Source organism: Harpia harpyja, chromosome 21 (assembly GCF_026419915.1).
Source record: "Harpia harpyja isolate bHarHar1 chromosome 21, bHarHar1 primary haplotype, whole genome shotgun sequence".
Lineage (NCBI taxonomy): Eukaryota > Metazoa > Chordata > Aves > Accipitriformes > Accipitridae > Harpia > Harpia harpyja.
The window spans coordinates 5,562,939-5,590,029 of NC_068960.1; the positions used below are offsets into that span (position 1 = coordinate 5,562,939).

Below are 27,091 nucleotides of genomic sequence, written 5' to 3' on the forward strand. Positions count from 1 at the left end.
TTCTGTTTACCAAAGCTAAGGATAGATCTATTTTTATCATAAAAAGCTGCAGGTGTCAGTTTCTCTTACTAGTTAGAAGCTATCCTAGTTCTTTAGGAATGCAGAAAAGGAGCACTTAAAATTCAGCAAAATAGTCTGGTTTCTGGCTTCAGTTAAAAACAAAGTCAGCTTTTTAGTATCACTGCTGAGATCAAACAAGTATGTTATCTACAGAAGAAAGTTTGTAATGTTAAGGATGATCAGCTTTTGACTCCTTAAGTGCTACCTTCTGCTCTAGACCTCGAAATGCGACAGGGAACTCGAGAACTCTTGTTTTTAGAATGGAGATAGGGACAAGGTCAAAACAAGCGTGCCTTAAAACCAGTTTTCATCAGTTTTAGCTACTCTGGCTCTAAAAGGTGCATGCAACAACTTGTTTTCAGTCACTGTTTTGTTTTTAAAAAATGTTTCCTTATGTAGGCATGGTCTGGTGCTTTCTTAAAAGACACAGGACTTAAAAAAAGAACAAATGCATTTCTTAATGCATTTACTTTGAAAAACAAATCACAGTTTATTGGAGAATACACTTTTTAACAAAAAATTCTTCAGTATTAAAGCTAACAAAACCATCCTTTTCTCTGTTCAGTGTAACACTTCTTTTTATCCTCTCTCAAGAAAGACTTCATGACTGGTAGCAAAAAATTCTCCCCCAGAAGAAAACTACTTAAACACTGCTCCCTCAGAGCAAACGATGTCTTCAGTAACAGTCAGCTTCATTCTCCTCTATGGTCCCCACAGTAGCAAGGATGTCCTGTAAGAGGGACTGAGGGCTTTTCTCCACATGGTCACTACTTCTATTTAGCTCATCATGTAGCTCTTCTAACTCTATTGCACCCAAAGCTAGCATCATGTTCTCTGGATCTTGAAAATCTACCCCATTACTACCATCTGTGGGGAAATTCTGGGCCAGAGAACCCTGCCTTAGCGTCCTTTGTAACCAGGCAATGCCATGTCCTACAGCTGAATCTCCAGTCCCTTGTGAACCCTCCAGAGTACTAACTGGATAGAAATTACTTCTTAAGCCAAGCAGTACATCACAGGCTCTCTGACCTACTGGTTTGTCACAGTCACACAAAGACCGAAACAAAAAGCTGAACAGTTTTGCTCGGCAAAATACCTGCAGTGACTCATTCCAATGAATGGAACTAGTGACTGCAGATGAGACAGGAGCATAAGGGCATTGAGGAAGGCCAAGTTGGCAAATTGTCTGACTACAGAAAACTTCAATCAGTTCCAAACCACCAAGTCTAACTTCCCAGTCTAAGTCATGCTCCACAGTTTGGATCACTCTAGAGACAAACTGCTCTGTATCTTCCAGCTGACCTGTGCAGCCTTGTCTCAGCCACTTGATGAAGATGCTGATCACAGCCCTCCTAGGAAAGCCCTCTGGGTCCGTTGACAAGATTTCTTGAAGCTTTGCTACAGTGTTCTAAATGAAAAAAGACAAAGAAAAAGCACAATGAGGTAACGAACACACAAAGAAACAAGAACAGCGGAAGTAAAAAGTCTAGTCTTTTCACTACTGGTTGTGAAATCTGCCTGCATGAGGCTGCAGATAACTTGTGATGAAAGTTATAAGTAGTACAGCAGTAAATTGATGTGTAGTTCTGCTTGATTCTGCAGTGGGCTACACAAATTCATCATACCTCTTTATTATACTGATTGCCTACAACAGGTGACTCTGGAGCAAAGTAAGTAATGAAGGCCAAGTGTCCCACAGCAGTCACAGCACTCGCTCGCACGTAGCTTTCTGGATCCTCAAGAAGATTTTCTGTAATCCTTGGCACCTCCGAAGACAGGAGAGACTGCCTGAACTCATCCTGGTCTGTAAACAAGACAGCAATCCAAAGAAGCAAGGCTTTATTCTCTCAGAGCATGAAGCTGTTTCCAATGCAAACAGTTCTTTGCGTCATACAAGGATGCCCACTGACTGCAGGGACAGCTGCCAGTGTGCTGAGCCACTGCAGAGACCAGCAGCTGCTCACAAGAGCACAGATACTCTGTGTCAGGCTCCCCATTTTCCAGCAGCTTGGTGACTTTCAGTCAAGCCCTGCTAGACACTGGAACTTGGAAAAATCCATTTACACCGTAAATATTCTAGGCGCAAGAAAAAACTTCTCTGGGCGAGCAGGGACACGCTTTCAGCCTCATCAAACTTATGCCTTTGCTTAAAGGAGGAAAAAACAGTCTTCCTTTCATGTTTTCAAGGCATATGGCAAAGAACAAGAATGCAACTGCAGCACTAATGCAGCTGAATGTGCTGGATACTTCCTTTGTGACCTGGGGACAACAGTAGTTGGCAACATCCCCTGCTCTTCCAATATCACAGAGCTACTGTAGAAGAATTAACATTGTCTTAGTGCTACCTACTGTAAAGCCTGAGCTACCAGTAAAGTGGAAAATCAGTAATTAATCCAAATCATGCAAAGTAGATCTAGGCTTTTAGCCTTCTAAATTCCAGCCCCCAGCCTGCTGAGTGAAACCAAACACACTCCACTACAGAGCAAACTGAAAAAAGGGAAAGTATTATCTGCCATTAAGCATTGTCACCTGCCTTGACATCATCCTCAGTTTAACTCACTGAAACTGCCATTAAGGAGGGCACAGCAATCTGAGTTCAACAGAAAAGTAGGATAAGTTTATTAGTCTTTTTGTCAGATTTTAGTCATGATCTAAGAGTAAGAATCTTGACACTTCTTTCTTTTCTTAGCCCTCCACTTACAGGTCAGAGGATGCTTCACCAGCCTAACTGACTTTCATAACATTAAAAGAAATACTCCTCCACTATGAACTGTTAAATCTCTGCACCTACCTCTCAAGCATTTAATCAGGACAGTGAGGAACTCCAGAGAAGAATCTCTTACTTCCCAGCAAGGACTGCACAAACGCTTCTGCAGCACCAGAAACACATCTGTAAAAGCCCAGTAACAAGCTTGAATGGACATGAAAGGCAACAAACCTTACTGAAGCAATCACTGTACAGCCTCCATATCATTTTATCTGATGCAATCCCTTTTGCTGCCGCTGTGTGCTTCTCCCAGAGTTCTTCAAAGCACTATTCGGACAGCTAAACCTAAACTCAACATAGTTGTGAACAAACGAATCCTAAGTGCTTTGAGCAGAAAAGGTAGGCAAGAGCAGATTTCATGTATGCCCGTAGCTGCTGTTTGTCCCAGCTTGAATAGCTTTGTTACCTTCCAAAATCTTCTCAGTTTGTTGCCCCTGACTGTTGGAGCAGGACAGTTCCTGCAAGCGCACCAACCACTTGGATGTAGCTTGAAATGTTTTCTTTAGAACCTAAGAAATATAAAGCAGATTCACTTTACTAAAGGAGGAGGCATTGTTGCCTTTTTGCTAAATAAAATTTGTTCTATAGCCTCAAACTTCCAGAGAAATTCTCAGAGTAAACAAGTACATATGCTTCCTTACTAAGTAGTAAGCCACAAATAAATGATGTTCATATAACATTCTAACAAACACTTAGAAAATGTCTATTCTCAGCTTAGTATTATGAAGTTCTAGTACCTCCAGCTTTTGATTTGCAGTTGTCATCAGTCACTTGAACAAAACAAAGCAAGAAAACAAAACTCCTTAATGCAAAGAATTCAATACTTAAGGGCCATGCCAAGTTGAGTATGTTGGTGCTACTCTTAGATGTGATGACTCCTGCCTTTTCAAGAACACTCAATGTATTGGTCAGTTACACACTCACTAGAATTTTAGCTATTTCCTGCAAGCCACCCAGAATCAAGACAAGTCTCCTACATATTCTAATACAAACTGTGCTAAGGAACAACTATTGTCAGACAATTTCTCAGAACTACATCCCACTGGGGCAAGCTAGTAGACTTGGATCTCTCCTTAGTTCTATACTCACAGTAGGGCTGGTGTTCGGACTCTCCAGGTATGCCAGAAGGAGATCAAATAGACTTCCTATGAGTGTGTCACTGCCTGAAACATAGAAAAAAACCTAAAGGACCAATACTGAGAGAAGGAGCAGCTGAATCACAATTCAACTGCTAATATAGAGAGAGACACAGGGTCGTAAAACCAGTTTGGAGAAGAAAGCAAATACAGTCCTCAGAGTAAAGGAGAAACATCCAGTTTCTCGCAATGACAGTATTACCTGCCCTAGCTCATCAACAGAATATAAGGTTAGCCAAGAGAGTAGGAAGAATTGGAAAAAATTAACAAGCTTCAGAACTGCAAGTGGTAGTCTTCATTCAGAAAGATCAGGGAAGGGGAATGAAAAATTCTGCAACTACAGAATAGCCAAGTATTTCCAAAATTAAAGTGCAAAGATTAACTCACCTTTTCGTTCTGAGAGTGCTGCTAGGACATCAAGAGCTGACCTCTGTACTCTGAAGCAATTGATCAAGATTCGGCTTATCGTGCTTCCCAGAGGAGAAGCTGGACTCAGGAAGCCATTACAGAATTGTAATATTGTCATGAGAGAGCGCAGCAAAGATGTATAGGGTAAATCCACTGGCAAACGACTCTAATGGGAGGGGAGAAAGAAAAAAGGGACAAAAGTTTCCAGCAAAAGTCTCAAGCATGCATAGAGAGCAGGATTTTTTGGTCAGGAGGCAGCAAAAATTGCAATTTCTAGTGTGTTCTTAAGGTACCACAATGCTAATAACTACAAACAAATTATCTTCCTCTCTCCCAAGAACTATTGCACAGACGGAAGGAGATTCTTCTAACTGTTTGGGAAAGCAGTTCAATTCATGTTTTTTCACTGGATCAATAATTGCAGTAGAAGTAAGGTATGTTAACAAAGCTTGTGAAGATGGATTTAAAATTAGGTGCAGTCCCTCTTTACAAGCCTCAGTATTCCTCTGTTTTTCTATTTGGAGTCTACTGTGCTAGATTTCTTTAACATATGGAAGCCCTCACTGTCAACTCCTCTCCACGTTCTGTTAAGCTGTACTGCAAAAGTTTGCAAGCAATCTTAATGCTGTCTTTCAAGGACCAATTTGATCCCCAGGTTATTTTCCTTCTCTGAATGTTACCAGAGACAGCAGCTGCTCCAGATGAGCGAGGGTCTGACACAGGAGATTAGCACAAGATGACCTGGAGGACAGAAGACTTTCAACAGTGATGGGATCACTAACAGACTCATCCAGCAAACCTAGAGGACCAAAAGAGGGAAGAGCTCAGGTTGTTAGTGAACACAAAGGACTGTAATTTTTAAAGTTAATCAAGATATTCAGGTGATGTAGTATGAATATCCCTTCAAATGCAACTGTCAGTAGGATGCTGCATTTTGCCACAAACACTGGTACTGTCCTTGACTAATTCTACTCTTCCTCCTCCAGTTTTGTCTGCACCAGACACTTAAAACACTGGCAAGCAGACTAGCCTCTACTTTTCTGTCACAACTGTACCTGCGTATTCCAGAGGCTGGGAGGCTGCTCTCAAAATACAGTCCATTGGCTGAAGTAGAACAGTCAGTGCCTGAATCCTCACATCTTGTGGGCTTCAAGGAGGAAACAGCAGTTACCAAAACAAGAACACTTCAATTCCTTCCCAAACATCTGCCCCCAAACGCTGAGCAGAATAATGTTTTTCATGCAGGCTTTTAAACAAGCCAGCAATGACAGCGCAATGAAAGTATTGTCACAATTCAAGCCTTCTTCCAAGCTTCCCTGGCTAACTGAAAGTAGAGGGGAAAATGGCTCTGGAATTTAGAAGCAGCCTTATCAAGCTATGCAAATAAAGAGTGGGATTCTGTGTAAGAAGGGGGTTTAGAGAGAGACATTTCTTGTCAACAAAACGGTGTCCTTATATCTTAAGGCACAGGTATTACTTAGCCTGTAAATCAGTATCCATATGTGCTGTATTCATCTGATGATTTCTTGATGCTTTTTAACTACCTAAAGTGGAGTTACGGAGAAGATGCAGGCAGACTTCTCACAGGTGCACAACAAGACAAGAATCTTAAATTGCAACAGGGTAGATTCCAACTGGATATATAGAAAATTCTTTCCATAGTGAAATGAAGTGGGTAAGCACTGGAACACGTTGCCCAGAGAAGCTCTGGAATCCTCATCCTTGGGGATATTTGAAACTTGAACGGTGAAGGCCCTGAGCAACCCTATCTATCTTTGAAGTTAGCCCTGAACTGAGCAAAAGGTTGAATTAGATCACCTCTACAGGTTCCTTCTAACCTAAGTTATTCTACCACTATTGACATGAGTCTCCAGATGCACACTTCTGTAAGAGCAGTGAAAGCTTTTACACTAGGCAGCATTTTTGTGAAAGCGAAAACTGAACAGAGACTAGTGGATTGACAGGGAGTCAAATCGTGTCCATCTTAATCAATCTTGGTAGTATAAAGTTAAAGGAGTTTTCTATTTCTTCCTGAAATTGGGTGGCTGTAGGTAAGATACAAGTGTATACACATAAACACGATATTAGCTCCCTTCATTTCTCTCTCTTTGAAATGGTATTATTCTTACTATCAGCGTCTGAAGTTTGTTAGCTACTGGCATGGTTCTTGCCAACCAGTCTTACATATTAAGTAATGTAGCAAAAAATGCAGTGAGGAAAAAAACAGTTCTTGGAAAGACACCAGAAATGATAGTACAGAAACATTTGCAGAGTGCAAAAATTCTGTTGCAGTAAGTCCTACCATTTGTAGAGCCTCAGAATTCCCACTGCCAAAGGACCTGCTTGTACTGGGGTTAAGTGTTCCAGAGCAGAAGTCACTAGTGCCCAAAAACTGCCTTCAGTGTCACGAAACACAGGGGACCTGAGAAGAAAGAAGCGTAAGTAATACATCCTATCAGACGGTGGAAAACAGATATATCTCATCACTGGATCCAAGGTCCCCGATCTTTACCATGCCATGTTAAGCAAAAGATTCGCCAGCATGTGCTGTACTTGAACAGTCTCTTCCGTCAAAAAGGATTCTATTTGCTTTGCTACGCCTAACCAAAGTACTTCAGTCCACGTAGCACGACAACTGCCAAACAAACTAGTTAACAGTTTTAATGACTGCTTGATGTGAGAGGCAGAGCTGGACTGAAGGGAATCTTCTATACGCTTTATAATCATTTGGGCACACGCTGGCCAGTCACAGTCCTTTGTACTGAGAGGTTTAGTCGTTTCAGACTCTACAGAGAGGGTGAGCATGTGCACCAGAAGCTGACTGGCAGCTGAAGCCACAAACAGGCTGGGATCCCCTTGCAGAGTGAAGATCACATCTATGCCCCCTGTGTGAAAACAAAACAAGTCACTGGAGGAAAAACAACAGCCTTCCTACTGTGAGGTGGAGCCTTGTTGCACTCCAACCGTATATTACTCTAATTCAAGTACTACACAGCTTTAAATGGTGTTGGTGGGGTTTTTTATACTTTATTTTGTAGTCTCTATGGCGTTTCAAAGTCAGCCAGTCCTTAACAACAAACAAACAAAAAGCAAACAAAAGAAGAAGGTAAAACTGTTTTCAGATCCTCAGGTGTTTTAATAACTCAGGAACACAAGAGAACTTCAATATAACATTAGTAATATTAGGAGAGTTGACAGCACACTCACTGTATTTATGGAAGGAGCCTGTACCATCTCCAGACACAAGCAGTACAAAAAACATGAACAGCAGCAACAGTACTACTTTTCCATCACATGGACAGCAGCGCATGCTGCATGTTATACCAATCCAGTCTTTTAGGCCGCTCTGTACATGGGATCTAAAGTTGGTGTTAACAGCAGAATTTACATATCTACATAACAACGAGACTGCAAATGTGTGCAAGTATTAAATGAGCCCCTGGTTAGTTTTTCTGCACTAAAATCATACTGAAATGTACCTTTCAGTAAGAGTTACAAGTAAGAATACAGAAAGCTTTAATAAGCTATTTTTATCATGTGTTTCATAAGATGTGCCTCTTTCCCCTCTAAAAAGGGCACCACCTTCAGTGTTTGGGGCGGGGGGGGGGGAGGAAGCTTAACTAATTTAACAAAACCCCACCATCTTTCAATGACTTCAGCGTTTTTGACAAATGGCTTATTTTTGTCTTAAATAAATGAGAACGCCTGTCTCTCTCATTTGAGATCTGAGCAACAGACTGGAATGGAAGAGACACAGAGGATTTGGGGAGTTCCCAGTCCTCGAAGTACTCACCACCACTGCAGAGCAAGTGGAGGGCAGGCTGGTGATGCATCATGTTGTGCACACCCTGCACCCAGCCACTTCGCACAGATGCGTCTTCCCACACTGCGCTGTTCAGAGGCCCATCCCTGCCAAAGAGCCTGGCCAACAGCTTCTCCTGCTGAGGCCAGAGGAGAACACACAGAGTAAACGGTAAGCAAAGGGGCTCAAGGGGAGCGGAGAGGTTGCTCTGTCATCCAAGTCATGAGTATCGATACTGTAGTGAAACCTTCTCTTGCTAGAAGTATCACTAAAATAGAAAATTTTCAGAATCCCATGCTTAAACTCAACACATATCCCTTTGATGGAGTAAGCAATAGAGGTGTTCAAGACCAAAATTGCTTGGTTTTAAGATGCTAGGGACAACTTATGTATATATCAGTTCTGTTAGACTGCTTTTTGCAGTTGTATGCATAAAGGGCATCTTTATGCCCATAAGAGGGCTCTTCCCTCAAAGCCTTTTGGGTTTTGAGTTTGGTACTATAAACGTATTCTATTGTAGAAAGCAGGGCTTTAGAAAGCTCCCTCATTTTTGCAGGGAATCAGAGATTTCCTGTCAACCTACTATGGAGGAAAAACTACATCTGTTAGTGCAGTTTAAATCTACAGGATCTGTCCAGGGATACAACATTTTGCAATGATGGCTGTGAAATAGTGTTATCCCATATACTGTTTTGAACTGAAAATGAGAAGCACTACATATTAGCATTCGTAGTACTACTGAGGCAAGACAGAAGTAAGAAGTTAGCAGCTTTACATGAGAACTGAAAAGGAACGGTATGATTGTAGGTCTTCATTACTGTATCACTGTTTGCCGAGTTGTTTGACGCATGCCAGAAATTTTATAAGCAGAATACATACATTTTCAGGCACCCTCCATATAGAAGAAGGAAACAGACACGCGGCAGCAGTTACCTGGGTAGCCGACTCACCTGCAAGTATTGGAAGCGGTTTTCGGAAGCGGCAAGTATCCCAGCTAACCGCAGAGTAAAGGAGAGGATGCTCGGACTGGGCTCTGGCAGTGCCAGCACGGAGGTGATGAACTCTGTCAGACAGGGGTTGTCCTGCACCAGCTGCACGGTAGAATCTAGCGACCGGGTGTTGCCCGAGAAAAGGCCAGAAAACAGAGGGTCACTGCCAGGACTTCCATCCCCTCTCACAACTCTAAGGCGCTTGCCTGAGCTGAGCGTAACCCCTCGCAACTGTTAGGGACGAATTTGGGTTCACCTGAAGCCCAGGCACAGGCCTCGAGTACTGAACAGCGTTTTCAGGTGTCACCGAGGGACCAGCAGCCCCGAGGGAGGCTTCCCCCGGGGTGCCGGCCTGCAGGCCTCCCTCCCCCTCGGACAAGACCCTGCCGGTCACCGGCGGCCGGGGCCTGGCAGAGGGGAGGTGGGGTGGGCCCTGCAAGCGGCGGGCACTCACCGAACAGCGTCAGCTCCTGGAACCAGTCGAGCAGCTTCTCCAGGCAGGTGTCGTCGGAGCCGGGTTGCCGCGGGTCGGCCAGGGCGGCGCAGACGCGGGGCAGCAGGAGAGCGCACTCGCGGGTCATGGCGAAGCGGCGGCGGGCCCGAGCGAGGAACCACGGCTTCTGGAAGGACATGGCCATGGCCACGGCCACGGGGGGGTGTGTGTGGGGGGGACACACACGACACCGGCCCCGGGGACGCCCCCCCCCCGCGTCCGCCCCGTAACCAGCAGAAACCGCCGTTACCGGCCGCGGCCGCAAAGCGAGTGTCGCAAAGGTTGGGGGCGTGGCCGAGGGGGATAGGTCAGGGGGCGTGGCCCCGGCGCGCTCAGATGGAGGGCGGGCGGGCGTCCTGCTGTCGCGGTGCCCGAGGGGGAAGGGGCTGCTCTCAGGGCCGTGCTCCGCCTGCGGTTGTCCCTGGGCAGAAGCCGCTGGCGGGATGGCGGAGCGGAGCCGGCTGTCCTGAGGGCTTCTCCACAGCCCGCCGGGGTTTCCTGCCTTTCGGGGCCGCTTGGTGGCACTCGAGCTCCGCAGCAAGGCCGAGGCCCGCCCGCCTGTGCCCGCAGGCGACGCCGGGGCCGCTGCTACCGCCCCCCCCGCCTCCGCGCGGTCACTCCGCGCAGGCGTCGTGGCGCCCGCCCCGCGGCTGGTTGCCATGGTTTCCGCAACCCGGAAGTGCCGTGAGGGGGGGAGGCTGGTGCTCAGGCCAGGCCGCGGCGGCCTCCCCCTGCCCCGAGCCGGGCGCCGTGGCCCGGGGAGGTCCCCGCCGCCCTGCCACCCCCTTAAGGCCTCCCCGCCACCCTCCCGCCATGGCCCGGGGGGCCGGCGAGGCGGCCGCGGAGGGGGAGCTGGTAAGGAGCGGGCTGTGGGGAGGAGGAGGAGGAGAGAAGGCTGCCTCAGCCGGGGCCCGGCCCGGGAAACGCTCCCGTCTGCCTGCGGGGCCGGGACAAAGCCTGGAGCTCCCTCAGGCTTTGCCGGGCCGGCGAGGCGGTGGCTAGGAGGGGGAGGAGGGCAGTTTCGTCCGTCTCCAGCCCGCGGGGTTCTGGGTTCTGCCCGTATCTCTCTGGCTGGCCGGTAGCGTGGCGGGGGGGGGGGGGGTGGTGGTGGTGTGTGGTAGCGTTCGTCTCCTTCCCCCTCGGCAGCCAGCTGGAGGTTTTTTTGCTGGGAGCCACCATGTTCTGTTGTCGTCTGTTGCAGGTGGCTCTTGTTGGGCCTCCTTTGCAAGAGCAAAGGGACTGTGAAGGTTTCCAAAGACTGGGGTGGTTTTGTTATTGCAAGTTTATATCTTGGTGAACATTTTGTTGTTTACTATCTCCTATCGAGGCTGGGTGCCTTCCACGTTCTCTGATTCTTAATGCGATAGCTGCAGTTACATAGAGAGATCTCCCAGAGTGGTAAAAAGGCCTTAAAATATCAAAAATAATAAGTGTGCTGCAAGGAACATTGCCTCAGGAAATTAAAAACTGTATGGCATGGTGTGTGAGATGTGTACCTGCTTGCTCTCAGCCAGCACAAAAAGCTGTTTTACCTGCTCTGTTGCTGTCAATCCCGGCTCCTGTTCTGTCAACCAGGGTTCTCAAAAATACTTCACCCCACGCTGCCTCTTACAATGAGATAGATCAGTGTCTGTCCAAAGAATGGTGCTGCAGCTGTGAGCACCGTGAAGTCAGCAGCAAGTGAAAATGTTCTTTCTGTGAGGGTAGCATACATTCAGATAATTTGAAAGCAAAGCGGAAATTTTCCCTCTGCTGTGGATATGCTTACGTTTGAGAAGCAGGGAAAGTTGTCAGCTCAATCTGAGGAAAAATTAACCACTTTTTTGATTCCTTGATTTGAGTTTTTTTCCCTCAGCCTGTTCACTTCTCCAGTTGAGTTTACTGAACATTCGCATGGCATAGCGAGGGTAGGAACAAGTGAGTGAGGAAAGGGGCAAACAGATGAGTTACTGCTTAACTCTTACTGGTGGAGAAATTAACGCAAAACCAGCACCTTGGAAGATGGGGCACCTGAAGGTTCAGCTGTTGTAATGCTGTGCACTGAAGCGCATAAGTCTCTGGCTCGAGTCTGAAGTGACTTGTGCTATATCATGCAGAATGTTTGTGTTAGAGCAAATGATGCTGGTTTTTGCAACAGTGGTGACACATTTACCATTTGAATTTATTGCACTCAAACTTTGTTATGATAGTAAAAGGATATAAAGTTTTCTGGAGGTGTATTATAACCAATTATTTAGTAGCAAATGCCACAGTTAATGTCTCTATTTCCTAGGGAGATGACAACCTGTCTGTAATAACCTGTGAATCAGATACAGAAATGGTGAGTTTTATTAATGGCATGCTGTGGATGGATGCCTTAAAAGGCCTCTCAACACGTTCTTGCACACACTACATCCATGTGATGCCTCCTGGTTGATAAGATGCCCTTCAGAGAGGAGAGCTAACAATGTTATTGCAATGTAGTTTGATTCAAAAACCTCCTTTAGTTCCAGATGTAATTCTGGCTTCTAAATTCTCAGCACTGGGGTCTGCAAACAATGTTTGGCTTCATTTCGCTGTTCTATCAAGTTACAGGCCTAAGTACTCCTTTTACAGAGTTTTAATGGAATTGAATAAGTCTTCCCTTTAGCTAAATGGTTCTACAGATGAGCCTCTACTCTGTGATCATCTTTAATTTCCTGCTACTCATATTTAATACTGATGGGGAAGGTCTTGGTGTTCTGAGCATGAGCAGACTACTTTTTATCTGTAGCATAAAACTCCAGTAGGTACCACCTTAATTCTGGTGACCATTGCTGTGGCCAAATCTGCATATACTTAATGCTACTATTTTTCTTTTCTACACAAAAGATTTTGCCTTATTAGAACAAACGATCTCCATACAAAATGGAGATTGAAGCCAATTTTGAGATTATATGCTGAAATCTTTGAAGAGTGAAATATGTTAAATACATAAAAAATTCTTTTTCTCTTCTAGAAGTTAAAGAAGAAAATTTTTCACAAGCCTCCAAAGTCACCGAGTAAGTGTTCCAAATTTTTTTTCTTCTGCTTCTGTTATTGCAGAACAAGATAGATTTGTGGGACACAGGAACTGGAAGATTTACTTGAAACAACATCTTATTATTCTCTTCAGAAATTATTCACTGGTTTGTGCAGAGCACCTATCTGAGATTTGTTCTGTAACCTGTGAAGTTAGACTTTCATGGGCTAAATATTGAAGTTTGCGGGTTAGTTGTAATTCTTGATTCTCCAGCATAAACTACTTTCTTCTGATGTTATCCCTTCTAATGGCAAGCATTTATTTTTCTCTTTGTCTTTTTGGAGAAATGCTGATACTTGCTGTGTAGAAAGAATCTAGAATTACTGGAGCTACCTACCATCCAGTAGATACCTGTGTTTGTCGATTAAGCAGTTCTCTGTTTCATTTGTTCTTTGGGGGTTTTATTCACGTGACCTTAGAAGTACAATGTTATTAGACCTGCAGTTTTAATGTGGAGTTTTGTCCTTTTTTTCTGGGGTTTGTGTTTCTTACTGTACTTTTCCATTTACCTTCCTTTTTATATTTCCAGTGAATGTTTCAAAGAAGACTTTACCTCAGAGTATTGCTGATTGTTGTTACTTTGTTTTGTTTCTAATAAATTAAATAATGTTGTGCTTTTAAATTTTGCTTTAGGTTGAGGAAGAGGCATGCTCTTCTGGTAGATGTATATCTATCTTCTTTCTTTTCCTGAAATCCCTTTGCTTGCCTAAATGATGGAATTTAAAATAGCTGTTTAATTTCAACTATGATGTTTGTGACATTGCCTCTTACTGTATGTACTTCTCTTGGTAATTTGAAGACTAACTAGTTAGCCCATATAGTGCACATCTATACTAATTTGAAGTGTAATTAGTGTCAGTATTTGAACCTGACTGCCATACCTGAAGTAGTAATGTGAGGGGCTCCCCAGCAGTTGCATCAGACCAATTCTGTTCTTTGATTACTGCAAGAAAATTGCTAGTGGTTTAGTAGCTATAGAGTTAGTTCTGTCTGCTTAGCCATACATATTTTTCTCATTGATAGGACGTTTGTGTATACACTCATTGAAAGGGCAATTTAATGTATGAATTTAGACATGCAGGTATCTTAGGGATGCCTATCCAAACTGTACGTGTAAATATTTCTACATGTGTTTAGTCATATTACTGTCACTATACCTCTTTGTAAGCCTCTTCATTTTTTTGGAATTGGATTTTTTCTTTATTGTGATTTTTTTTTTTTTTTAGGTGAATGTCCCATTGCTCTGTATAAGCCAATATGTAGTATGCTGTTAAATTCTATTTTTATAAGTAATAGGACTGTGTCTGGGAACTCTGAAGCACAAGACAGAAAGGATTTTCATGACCTTGAGCTTTTTAAGGCAATGCTGAGATATTTTCTTTTGTTATAGAGTCTCCATACAGTTCTAGCACACAACTGTATCCTAAAAAACCTGCAGTTTGGCGATCTCTGCAGGGAACAAGCAGTGCACATCTTGAGAGTGCAGCTGTAAAAAACCCAAGGCAGATGTGGCTGGGATCACTGAAACAAGGTATTATTATAGTAACTTTATCTGCATATATGGATAACATTCAGTGTTGTGTTCAGCTTAACATATAAACTCTTAAAAAATAGATTTGTATTTCATTATAGGCTACATAGGAAGTCATTTCACTATTATTTATTTGGGTGATTAGAATTATCTGATCTTGAACACTGGAATTTATAGAGGGAATAATTAACAGCATCTGGAGCTTTCTGTGTTGCATTTGTTCAGAATAAATCCACAAATTTAATTCACAATTATCCCCAATTTTTGCATTTTTGTTCCATTTTTGTTGGCAGGAGTGAGCCATCCTCTGAAATCAGATGCTGGCATGGGGCATATGCGAACTAACATTTCTAGTAGCACTCCAGAATATTTGAAGGAAGCTCTAGGAATGAAGAAGCCAAAACACTCTCGTTCTTCTAGTAATGGTAAACTATGTAATGGCGTGGTAAATAAAAGTTAATGATCTTTTTTCCATGTAAAAACACACATTGCTTAAGATCTTAGCTTTAGGAAAGCAAGAGCCGCCATTTCAGTTTAGCCTGTATCAAAATATGTGTCAAAATATGATTCATGAGATACTTTTTGAGATTTCTAAATTGGATAAGACAGGGGTTTCCAAATTTTTTTTGAGCAATGAATCACTATTAGCTTTCAGAACTTTTTGCAAATTGCCATGCATTTGCAGCTGAAAATGTTGCAAATATAATATGGTTCAATGGGCCAGCTGTAGACAATTTATTGTGACTTTGCAAAACACAGCTTAGGAGCCATTGATAGAAACCATCTGCTTGCCTGAAATTCTATGTAATTGACTCCTTTTACTTCTTCTCTAGAAAGTGTTTTGTCATGTGGTTGTGATATTAAAGTCAACTGAGTTTTATGAGAGGAGCAAAATTTAAAACTTTATCCTGCTTTTCTTAAAGGAGAACTGTAAACTTACAAATGCCACTTCCATTTAAAATGACACCTATACTGTTACTGGTGGTACAGAGTTTCTAGCAACTTTGAAAGATGATAGACTTTTACACGTTGGGCATAAATAGCAAAATGTATTCTGGACATCTTTTAGAAATCTTTTGTAAAAAATTGATTTGTTGCGGTGAGAAGACTGCAGTCTTCTGTGAAGCGTCTATTTTTCTTGAGATGGATATTTTAATCTAGCACCAGAGAGGAGTAATTAGGAGAAATTGGCTGTAAAATCTGGCAGAAGTTTCATACAGTAACATTTCTATTTCACCTCTATTTCTAAAATTAATTTCCTTGCTGATTTTTCTTTTTAAAAAAAAAAAAAAGCCTAGTTTTCAGTTTGGTGCTGTTCTAGATATTTTCCCTTAACTGTAAGGTTTCTTGTTAGTTAAAAATACTTCTTGCAGATCTGCTTATTTTATGTACCTTTTTCTGTAGGCTACATTCCTGGAACTCCTGACTACAAAGAAAAAGAAGATATGTATGATGAAATTATAGAACTGAAAAAGGTACAGTCTCTGTGAGACTTGGATAGAAAGTCATAGCGTCGCTCCATCTACCTGTAGATGTTCAGGCCTTGTTGGTTCAGAATACTTTGGTTTCTACAACTGGGACATCCACGAAATTTTTTTGCTTTCGTGATGTAAGGCTAAACTAAACTTGTGTCTGTTTAAGGCAATTTCATTGTTCTTATGGTGTGATAGATACTTCTGAGTACTGGATGTGGAAGCCTTGAAGTATACCCAGTCCCGAACCCCAGCCATGGCCCTAGCTGGACGCTGAAAAGGTTCATTGCATTTGGTTTCTTTGTCCCTCCACCTCTTTTTTTTTTTTTTTTTTTTTTTTTCCCCCACCCCCCTACTCTCCTGGCTGTTACCCATCACGTTTTAACAGTTTGTCAGTTGAGTTTAGTGCAGTGTATGAAAGATGAGGACTGGGCATGTTGAACACTAGGGATACCTATAGACAGGTATCTGGGCTGTTGTAGATCATTTGTGTAAGGTTGCCTTTCTGTTAAACCTTTTCCGTTTATCTTTGCCCTGTCATCTCCCTTATCTGTTAGCCCTGGTCCAGTGTGATGGTCTCTCTTTTTTCTTTTGCTTCATCCTGACCATCATAATTGGATTGTTACTGACACCAAAACATGTTTCCATGTGAAAATTCAGTGTATTTCTATTTCTGAAATGTGCTTACAATTTTTTCTCCCCTCTCCTAGACAATACAAGCTCAGAAAAATGAGGGAGATCGAATGAAAACTAAGCTCCGTCGACTAGAAGAAGAGAACAATAGAAAGGATAAACAGATTGAACAACTGTTGGATCCTTCCAGGGTGACTGTTTCTTGGGGGGATAAAAGTGGGGCAAAAGAGTGCTGAGCAGTGTGATCGTCTTTTCCTTGTCTCTCTAGATTTCAGGAGTCTGTAGTGCGTTGGCTCCTAGGAATGATGAGCTTGAATATGAGGGGTGGTTGGTTGGTGTGAAGGATTTCTGTTTTGTGTATCTTAGCTCACCAGTCCAGCTCAGTTCAAAGGAAGATCATGCCACACTGTGCAGATAAATTTAGTTAGCAAAGATACTTTTAATTTCTCAAGGTAAAATTAAAATGCTGTCTCTTTAGAGGTCCACTTTCTGAATATTTTGCCTGAGAGTAGAGGGGAGTTAACCTCTTGAATGGTGACTGATGCATGCGATCCTGAGACCTGAACCAGGAAGCAAAAGATAAGCCTTATTGTCAGGCCCATGAGGCTGAGAAGCATTTAGGGTCATAGTTAGAAGACCTAAATTTCACTGAATTCCTTGTGGCTGTCACTTTCTGTGTGCAGATCTACATCTTGGGAGAAGCGTGCTAATATAAAACAGTGAGCGTAGGGACTTCAGGACTTAAGCTGTTGGACTGTTGTCGCAAATCCTGATTAAGGATCCTGTCAACTATGCCAATTTGTTGCAAATGAGTGATTTAGATCACTTGAATCACTGTCAAAGGTATTAGCAAAAGTGATTTTAATGTGAATTTGTAGAAGTGCGACTTAACAAAGTTTGATGGCAAGGTTCACTCTATTATTACACAGAAGAAACATACAAAGGAAATCAAGTTAGAATTGATTTAGAATGATTTACACAGAGACTGGAGACGCAAAGGGTAAGGGAGACCCTCCTGTTGAGTCACGAGGTTCAGAGTGGGCCCCCTTACTTTCTAAGCTTCTGATGGAGCTTAGGCGTGGCTAGGTCCAAACTTAGTCTCAGACTTGGACAGCAGTTTATGTCTAACGGAATTAATACAAAGGGTAAGGAAAACCTCTCGTTGAGTCACGAGGTTCAGAATGGACCACCTTGCTTTCTAAACTCCTTCTCAGAGAGGAGTCTAGGTGTGGCTGGATCCAGTCTTAGTCCCAAACTTGGTCAACAGTTTATGTCTAATGGAATTAGACACATGGATTTCATTGGTATTAGTTCAGCATGCTCTCAGTCACTTACTGAGGACCTGTTGTGAATAAGGGGTGTCTCCGTCTTGGGTAAGGAAGGATCTCTTAGTCTCAGGTAAAGAATCTCAAACCTTGAGCGGTATCCCTGCTCAAGGGGAGAATTGCCTGGCATGCAGTCCAACTGCAATTCAGGGAGCCCTCAAATTTGGCTCATCCAGCAATTTGTTGTTGGTAAAAGGTCTCTCTGCCTCGAGGAGCAACCTTGAAAGGTGTCCCAGATCAAGAGGAGATCACTGCCATGCAGCCACATTGCCTAGCGGGGAGAGCTCAAAGAAGGCTCACTTAGGCTGTCATATTTATGAGATAAAGTGATTGGCTTGTAGTCAAACTGCATACAATGGGAAGGCATGCAAGAGACTCCTTGTACCCACAAATTTCTTTGTTCCTTGATGAGTGTTAGAAAAAACACCTGCTTTTCATGTGTTAATCACATGGTTGGTGATCCAAGCTCATATGCTTCGATGCTCACTGGGTCACTCTGCTCCTTTGTGGGTTGTCTAGAGGAGTTCTTGGCCTGGCTATGGCTTGGGCCTTTACCTCTTTTGGAACCTGTACCAAACTACTGCTAGTTTGGTTAAGGGGGTCGAGTGCATCCGTCACAACTGTGAAATGACTGTGGAGATGAGTAGGTTAGAAAATTCTGTGGAAGGAGCTGGCAGTAGAATAAAGTAGCAAGGTTGGTCACTTGCTTTATATGTCTTATCTTGCAGGGCTCTGAGCTGGCACGAGCTTTGTCAGAAAAGACGACTGATAATGGATGGGTAATAGTTTCTTCATTACCTTTTGCTTTCATTTTTCTTTTTTCCTTCTTGCCAAGCTGAAACACTGCTGATTAAAAAAATAAAATGAAGCAAGAAAGAATAAGCAATTAGGGAATCACATAACCATTATTTCTATAGTCAGATAAGAAACCAGTAACAAAGGTCTGGAATTAACGTTATTTTAGGGAGTCTTCTTTATCACTGTCTTGAATCTGTTTAGGGAGTATTCTCCCTATTTGCTGCTTTGAATTTAGCAGGGTAATGGGCAGAGTTGTTTTTATTAAATGATTGTGTATAAATATTATTGAGCTGGTTATATTACCACAGAGGTAAGTTAGGGATCTGATTTCATTAGTGTTCTCTTTGTCACAGGGTAGCAGATGTGTATGATTTACTAAGTACTGAAGTATGTAGGAGTAAGTATATAGGTTAGGTACAATTTATAAAGAGAGGGCAAGATTACAGAGAAATTGAACTTCTGTGAAGAGATGGATTATTCTAGGACTCATGAGTTCTTTGTTCTTTCTGTAGGTGGTTAGTGGATTAAAGCAGAAGATTCTCAAGCTAGAACAACAGTGCAAGGAGAAAGACATCACTATTAAGTATGACCTTGGCGGGGGATAGAGGCTTGTATTGGATGAGATAATAAAGGGAATTTGAAACTCATGTTATTTTTCATCTGTATTCCTTAGGACACTTTAATGAACTCTGAGAACATGTTAGCAATTATAAACCACCCACCCAGAAATTGTAAACCAACAGGTATTGCAGTGTCTTTGCTGGTTTGACCGAATTATTTTTTGTATTACTCTATTTTCAGCAAATTCCAGGCAGACATGAAGACCACTAATTTGGAAGAAATGAGGATAGCTATGGAAACCTACTATGAAGAGGTATGTCTGACAGGTCCTTCAATGTGCATACAGGAGAGGAAGTTGTTCAATTGTTGAGTCGAAGTATAAACGGAATGTTTCAGATAGGTTTCCTACAGCTTAGCTGCACCTGTCATCGGAATCAGATTTTCATAGATATTCTCATAGCTCCAACTATATGTACTGAAAAACCTTTTTTCTTCAATAAGTTGAGTGTGTTAACCAAAAAGGTGAAATAAATAAACTAATGTATGTCCATAAGTGTAGTGTCTAGATGAAAGCAAATATAACAGTAGCCTGATTTTCTGTGAGGGCATCATTGCCTCTGCTACTACCCAAAGAGTCTTGTTCTGGTTTTCACCTAATGGATAAATGTGTTGCATTAGCAATGTCAGCTTCCAGAGCTAGCTCCTTAATGGAACCTATATTTCATATTTCCCAGGTTCATCGTCTCCAGCTCCTCCTGGCAAAATCTGAGACTATGAGGAAAAAGTATGTTTAATTCTTTTGAGGCAAATGTTTGAGTATGTGTTTGATATGTCACTCATATACTACTTTAACTGATGGAAAACAACTACATGGGAACAGTTTATTTTGTCATTTAGATTGCTGGATTTGCTTTTTGTTACTGCTTTGGTTGGCTTCACAGCCTTAGCATATGTCTTAGTCAAGGTTGTTTTTTTTTTCTTGTGGATAGATCATTTTGTGGATGTGGAAAAAATACTAGAGCTATTTTAAAAGTACGTGAAAGCTCTGAAAATTTCTCTCTGTTAAATAAAATCCATCATCCTCCATAATCACACCTATTCTGACATCACTGGTGATTGAAACAAACTCCCTAGATGTTTGGCATTTTACTCGAGTCAGTTCTGCATCTTGCTCTAGGGTGTATGCTGCAAAGAAGGTATTTTGGAGTAAACATTATTTTCCTCTGGTACACACAGATCCCCTGGTCAGGGTAGCTTTTGTGAGATATCCATGAGTGGCACTAGTAAGACACTGTCAGAGAAGCTTGTACTGGTGCTTGTCACTAGTGTGCGGGTGTATACATGGTGGTGAGGGTAAACGGTCTATAGAGGAAATAAAAATCAAAGCACAAAGGCAAAAGACAAAGCTCCAGTATGAGACCAAGTTAAAAGCATCTATGCAACTGAGTGTTATTTGAGCTGCGAAGATGGTAATAGAGTGTTGTGGGATAGGAAATTTTGTTACCACACCACTTCAAAATATACTTGCCCTCCTAGTGTTAAGTACAGGCAACTGTCTTAATTTGGGGTGTAATTATTTAGATTCATAGAAACATATGAGAACTCTTTATGGGTCATTATGTATACTACTTCTGTTTCCTTAATTCACTGTCTCTTGTGGATTGAAAACTGCAATTTGTTTCGTCACTGTGTTAAAAAAAATATTTATCTCTTTTGGCTCAGGCGTGCAGTGACAAGCCTCTCGGCTGCGAGCAATCACACCTTATTTATTTACATGTAAAAATGAGTCATCAGGTCTCTTCCTTGTCCTCATTTATTCATAGCTTCAAAAAGCAGTGGTCAGGGTAGTCTCTCTCCATTACATGACTGTCAGTCTCTACTTGAGAGGCTAAGCACTGAAATAATAAATGATGTTGAAGGTCAGGACTCTGGCACATAGAAGGACTTGTAGGAGAGTGTTTCTTTCATGATGCTTATCTACATTATTTCTGGCTGAAGTGAATGGCATTTACCTCCTCTTTTTCAGTGTTAACGCTGAAACATGATTATTTGTATGTAAAGCTGTAGTATCTAATTGTAGCTAGAAACTAGGCAACCTTTCAAGTCCTCAAAATGGTCTGCAATTCTTTCATTTAGGTTTTGATGAGCCTAAAATAATGGCACTCAGTGATACAGTTATGATTCTATCATTTCTGTCATTTCCTGGTTTTGGTGGTGTGTTGTGTTTTTGTGTTTTACTTTTTTTCCTGGGACAGCTGTATGAATCCATGACATCTGGACAGCCTTATTTGTTTGTTTTTATGGCTTAACTTCCTTTTAATTTCCAAAAGGTAGATTAGATTCAGCTTTTCACTCTGATATGCTAATTGTAGACTGTCTCCCCCTTTACCCTATAATTATTCCAGTGGATGGGATGTAAGATTCCTTTACAAACTGTTCTGTGATTGTCATTGGCAGTGTCATTTGTCCAAAAGTAGGTCGATCAGTTACTTTAGACCTTTGTTTCCAGAAGTAAGTTTTTAAGAACTTTCTCATAGCAATAAAGAACAGGTATTTCATCTCACTAGAAATTTGTTTTGTGAACAAGCTTTATGACTTTGTGCATCTATAAGCTGAGATTTCTTGCCCCTTTTATTGTAAAAATTAAAAAAGGCAAAATCATTGTAATATTTTTAAAACAGTTTTAACACATAGCAGGCTTTCCCTTTTCTGATGCCTTTTATTGCCATCACATTGATCTTAGCTGTATTCTTCAAATCTGTTTCAAATCTCTCATTGATTGAAATATGTCTTAAATGAAGAAAGAAATTTCTCTGGGGTTTACTTTCACAGGAATAGTTTCTTTTACATTACAGCAGCGTTCACACTTATCTGAAAATACACTTGTGTGTTGGATTGGTTTGAGAGTTACCCTCTCTCCCTCCCAATCTCAATCTGTTTAAGTGAAAGAAAGCAATTCAGAGCACGCAGGTTAGTTTCCATGCTGAACGTTTTTTGGAGGAGTCTCCCAATTGGCTGAAGATAAGTGTTTTTAAATCGGTGGTCCATAGAGCACTGGTAAAGCATTATAAGGTTGGTTAACAAAACAAATAGAAAACCAAATAAGTAAAACTCATACAAGCACCCTTGTTTATGCATTAATGAAACAGAGTGGGGGAGGAAGTAGAAGTAATAAATGAACTTTTAAAGTTTCAGAGTATCTTCTTTCTTTGATGCAAAGTAAAACAGTTGTGAAAGTGTTGAGCAAGATGGTCTTTGCATGTTTTTTCCCTAAAAGAATAGGTAAGTCCTCAAGTAAAAAATGTTGAGAAATGCTATTGGGGGGGAGCAGAGTCAGTTAACATAGCCAGCTGACTTGAATAGTGAGGCTGTTCCACTTTTTTTAATGCTGCTTCTTTGTTCTCTGCTTTTAAGTTAACTTTGTGGTTTTCACCCTGTTTCCAAGTACAGAGGGCAGAGATACCCAAAAACGACTAAAGGCACTGAATGCTGCTGTCCTGAGATTATCCAGGAACATCAAGGAGTTGCAGAATGAGAATCGGAGGCTGAAGGAAGATCTAGATCATGTACTGAGCAGTTCTCCTCCTTCCAATAAAACAAAAAGTATGTCCTGAAAAGTTGGTGAACATGGGGCAAGGGATTTAGGTACATTTGAAATATATGTTTGAGAGCAGGCCCCTACAATGGTAGAAATGAGGGAGTTATTACAAAGGTAAAGATTTAGGAGGGGCAAAGGTTGGAATGAGAAGTTACTTACAGGAGTCTCTGACTTCTGGATATGCTGCTCCGGTCAGATGTGGGTTTCCTTTATTATTATCCCTGAGAATTCTGGACTGGAATCACTTGAAGATTTAATGCTTCACTAGAAAACTGGTTTTCAGTTGTTCAAAACTGATGACTGTGAATAGTTTATATTGATTTCTGATCTAACTGGTGTAGAAGTCAGATATTTTAAGACCATTCTCATTTTTTCATTGCTGCATATTTAAAGTTGGGGTTCAGAGGTCTTTAGATGGTCTTTCTATATGGACAGAAGTTTCAAAAAGCAAGAACAATGTTGACTCACCAATAGTTTCATGTTTAAAGATTTGTTATTGTATTTAGATTATAGTGAGTGGAGCAGACAGAGGCTGGTGAGGCGGATTTCGGAACTAGAAAAAGTAAGTGATCATAGTGATGTGGCCATCTTACCTGTCTTCGAGCAGAAAATGCAGAACCACTGGCTTGTGCTCATGGCATGTTGTCCTTCAATGTATCAGCCTTGCGCATTCTGGCTCATGCGTGTAAACTGATGCCTGTACCATGTACCCTTCCTCCTTTTTTTCTTTTCTCATACTTGTTACATATAGATGCGCATTTTAGAATTAACTTCCATTTGATCTTTTCTCATGGCCTAAAGAAAATAATTTTATGCTAAATTTAATTTTCTTCTTTTTTTCTTTTGTATTTTTCTGTGTAAATTTATCCTGTTTAGAAAGTATGTGCCATGGAGAACACCAGGGTGTCATCAGCAGATAGTGAGTCATCACAGTTACTTGCTGTGTCATCTTCGCCTTCTGTAGACCTGGATCATCCAGCCTTTCAACAGGTAGACCGTGTTGAGGAATGTCGTCGCCTCCAAGGGCTAGTGAAGAAACTGAAGAGTGATAGGAAGGCACTTCAAAATCTCCTACTCAATAAAGAGTAAGTGTGACTCTTGTCTGAGTTGTTTTCTGAATTATTTAATTATTTCCTATCACATTATGAAACAATGTAATAAGTCCTTCACATTTTCAGCAAGAAAACGAATTTTGAGGGTCCCTTCAGCTTTTATTTCAAAAGCTTCTTCTAGTCCTACTAGTGTTGTAAAATTACATTGCAGAAAAAAAAGTCAGTGAGAGGATAGAAAATGAGAATTTCTCATTGTTTCTAACACATTTTTCAAGGCACTTTTTTTTGCCAACCACATTGAAAAGCCTTTGAAGGGTTATGTGTCACTTTACACAGCAACTTCTTGCAAGTAATTTGCTGTAAAAATGTCTTGTTTTTTCAACATGTTTTGTCCTGATCTACCACTTCCTCCATTTAAGCCTGCCTTCTGCCATATGATGCACTGTGACTTCTTTTCTCCCCAGTAAGCGATTCATTTGCAATTTGTATTGCTTGGACTCCTTTGGTGTGTCATTGCATAAGGGCAGGCAGGTTAACCTGATCGTGAGCAGAGATGTGCACACATCTATGTATTGTTGGTAAGACATTCTGCCTCCTGTGTCAACTCGCCTCTGAACAAAAATGCACAGTGAGAGCATGTGAAGAGGCGTTTTGCTTCTGAACAATGTATGCTTGCACTTTGTTTTGTTTAAAAGGAAAAATTAAACATTTAGTTACTTGACAAACTTGAGAGAACCTATTTTATTTAGAAGCTTAAACAAAATAACTACTTTGTTGAAGTATGAATGTCTTAAGCATTGCTTAGATTTCATTATACCTTTGTAGATCAGATATCAAGCAGTTACTGCAGGCTAAGGCTGAAGTGGAGCTGGAGCTGCAGAAGTGGCAGAATAAGATGGAAGAAAAAAGTACAGAAGAGCAGACTTTAAGGTATCATATTTTGTATTAGTAGATCCTTTCAGAACAAAAAAAAATCTGGTAAAGTATAATTCTCTTTTGAAGTGGCTCAAAATCTGTAGGAGATGAGCTTAACTGCAGGAAGCTGGGAATTCATTTAAGCAGAACTGTTTTGGAGAGATGGAGTAAGTTACTGGGGGAAGAATTCTACAGAGTGGTTTTAGAAGAAGTGGAAGACCAAGAAGTATAGTAAAATTAAGAATGAAATTATAATAAAAATTAATAAGATAAATGGAAAAAGAAAGCTGCCATGTTGGGCTCAGACATTTTTTTTTCTCTTTCTAAGGAAAAACTATAGTATCTTTACCTTAGCCTATGCTTCTAGACCATTGCCAATAAGTCATTCCATTAACTTCATGTATTCTGTGTAACTGTTGATGATAATCCTGTGCAAGGGTGGCCAAAAAAAAAAAAGTTATTTCATTATTGCTTTGTAAGAAAGGACTGACATATGAAACTGTAGAGCTCTAGATGCGTTATTAATAGTATCAAGGGTACCATTGTAACCCTGGGACTTCTTAATTTTAACGTAAGGCTGTACTATCACAACTTGAGAATTGATGTCACATGTCTGTTACTATGAGAATATGTATCATGTTATCCTGAACAGTTCCTCACTTTGGCCTTAAAAAACCCCAAAGCAACCAAATCTTATGAAATAGGTTCAGTATTTTCAAAGCGGGAACAACAGAAAATTTCTGGCTATAAATATCTTTGCTTTTCCAACTGTAGTGAGGAAATCCAGAACCTGACACAGAAAGTAGGGAAACTGGAGTCAAAATTGGAGCAACAGAAGAGTCAAATAGCAGAAGATACAATGGAAAAGCTTAATAAGGTATAGACACATATTTTTGTTGGTGGTTTTGTTTGTGTGTGTTTTTCCCACTTGCATCTAATATATTGCAAATTGACCTGATAGTCTAAATAGCTGCTAGTTGTGCCTTTTCAGAGAGGCATTAAATCTTGTCAGAGATTCTGAATGATGGTTAATTCCCAGCATTTGTTGGTAAGTTGTTTCAATAATTACCACTGCAACTTGGGGGTTTTTTGGAGCTGTTCTATTAGTGATTATCTGCCTCACCATTGCTTTTTTCTTCTTCAGTGGAATGTTGCAAAAAGCTTACACTTTTAAGTGTTTGTGTGTTTTGCCTTACTTAAAAAAAAAAAAAAAAAACACCAGACATTTGTGGTTTTGCTTATATATTCTTATAACATCTGAACCCATTAGCTAATTTCAGTCCAATTTTGTAGAGGGAGGGAGGTCTTGTAGGATTTGACAGATAAAGGATAGACACACAGGTAAGTGTGCTCACTGGCAGACTAGCAAAAGACAAAAATCCCTTTTCAATGATTTTTATGCTGGTCAGGTGATCAGTTAGGGCACATGTGCTGTCCAGTCAGAAAATATTCATTAGCCTTTCTGTTTGGATGGAAGCAGGGTACTTTTTCATGGGAAGGTTTACAGGATGTAGAGCACTAATCATAACGAAAGTTGAGGGTTTCTTTTAATTCCACTGCTGATGGGACACCATATATGAGTAAAGAATTAGGGAAGATGTCAATACAATAAAATAAACCCTTATTTCCTTTGAATTGAACTTTTTCTAGAGTTGAGGTATTCATAACATCTTCTTTCTGGATTTTCTGGTATCTAGCAAATATATTTGTGCATCTGTTGATCTTGGGCAGTCTTTAATGGGCCTCTGTAATCAGTTGGGGTATTTTTGTGAAATATGACTGAACTTGGTATCTTTGCAATCTTCCATCCCTCTGCCAGATGCTGTGTAACTGGCCGGTAGAGATGAATGGGCACTGACAGACATGCTTTCAGATGCAGTGTGGTCATGTTAATCTCATTTCACTAAAAACTAGTTGAAAATTATTACTGGGGTTTTTGATCGTTTGTACTTAAAAATAAATAGACCCTGAAATACAGGTAGTAAAAAATATGAATAAAAATGTCCACTAGCTTAAGAGGGTGCTGGTTTTTGATATACTGTGCAATTCTTTAGATTCTTTTTTGTGTGTTATAGGTTGATGGATGCTAGATGATGTTTGGAATACCAAATAACTTGAGTCTTTAAAAACAGCCAACAAACAGCTCCTTTTTTTCCTCTGCAGACTATATATATTCTTGGCCAGTAACCATCCATTTATTGAAATGTTCCCATTATTTGTAATTATCACTAAGTTCCTACCAATTTTTCATTTTAATAGTAGGTTGTCATTTTTAATATAATATGATCCATTTGCTAAACTTAAGCCTGTAACTCAGCGTTTTTAGGTTATAAATAAATCCTTTTCACAGAATCAAGAGGTTTTTTTCAGAGTCTATAAAATCTCTTGTTCCTCTACTTAGAATTTTACACCAACAAATTAAATTAGTCTTTTAAAATTGCAGTTAACTTTTGGCAAGTGAGGTATGACAATTAGTATGGGATAATTAGGGATCAAAAGGATCAGATGGTG

The 27,091-nt window shown here is 41.0% G+C and overlaps 2 protein-coding genes across 5 annotated transcripts in view; one reads left to right on the top strand and one right to left on the bottom strand.

Annotated features, from left to right (window-relative positions):
* Positions 1-525: 525 nt before the first annotated feature.
* Positions 526-9,881, bottom strand: BRAT1 (BRCA1 associated ATM activator 1). 2 transcript variants are annotated; one of them, XM_052772935.1, is made up of 13 exons: positions 9,617-9,881; positions 9,124-9,278; positions 8,165-8,309; positions 6,884-7,256; positions 6,674-6,793; positions 5,427-5,518; positions 5,052-5,170; positions 4,351-4,537; positions 3,917-3,990; positions 3,234-3,336; positions 2,852-2,950; positions 1,686-1,864; positions 526-1,468 (listed from the first exon to the last, which is right to left on the bottom strand). In XM_052772935.1, the coding sequence occupies exons 1-13, from the start codon at positions 9,798-9,800 to the stop codon at positions 737-739; spliced, it is 2,562 nt and encodes an 853-aa protein (XP_052628895.1). In that variant the 5' UTR covers positions 9,801-9,881; the 3' UTR covers positions 526-736. The 2 variants fall into 2 exon arrangements, with proteins under 2 accessions (XP_052628895.1, XP_052628894.1); XM_052772934.1 differs by having other exon boundaries at positions 8,165-8,312.
* Positions 9,882-10,335: 454 nt separating this feature from the next.
* The window catches only part of IQCE (IQ motif containing E), a 29,358-nt gene continuing 12,602 nt past the window's right edge, over positions 10,336-27,091 (top strand). For 2 of the 3 annotated variants that reach the window (XM_052772691.1, XM_052772692.1), the window contains exons 1-16: positions 10,336-10,510; positions 11,928-11,975; positions 12,633-12,675; positions 14,086-14,226; positions 14,520-14,651; positions 15,631-15,701; positions 16,409-16,522; positions 18,385-18,435; positions 18,967-19,037; positions 19,256-19,328; positions 19,750-19,799; positions 22,461-22,618; positions 23,120-23,175; positions 23,490-23,698; positions 24,491-24,595; positions 25,355-25,457. In XM_052772691.1, coding sequence (XP_052628651.1) covers positions 10,469-10,510; positions 11,928-11,975; positions 12,633-12,675; positions 14,086-14,226; positions 14,520-14,651; positions 15,631-15,701; positions 16,409-16,522; positions 18,385-18,435; positions 18,967-19,037; positions 19,256-19,328; positions 19,750-19,799; positions 22,461-22,618; positions 23,120-23,175; positions 23,490-23,698; positions 24,491-24,595; positions 25,355-25,457 — 1,467 coding nt within the window. In that variant the 5' untranslated portion in view covers positions 10,336-10,468. Of the gene's footprint in view, positions 10,511-11,927; positions 11,976-12,632; positions 12,676-14,085; positions 14,227-14,519; positions 14,652-15,630; positions 15,702-16,408; positions 16,523-18,384; positions 18,436-18,966; positions 19,038-19,255; positions 19,329-19,749; positions 19,800-22,460; positions 22,619-23,101; positions 23,176-23,489; positions 23,699-24,490; positions 24,596-25,354; positions 25,458-27,091 lie in introns of all 3 variants that reach the window. The other variant, XM_052772689.1, reaches the window with a different exon arrangement.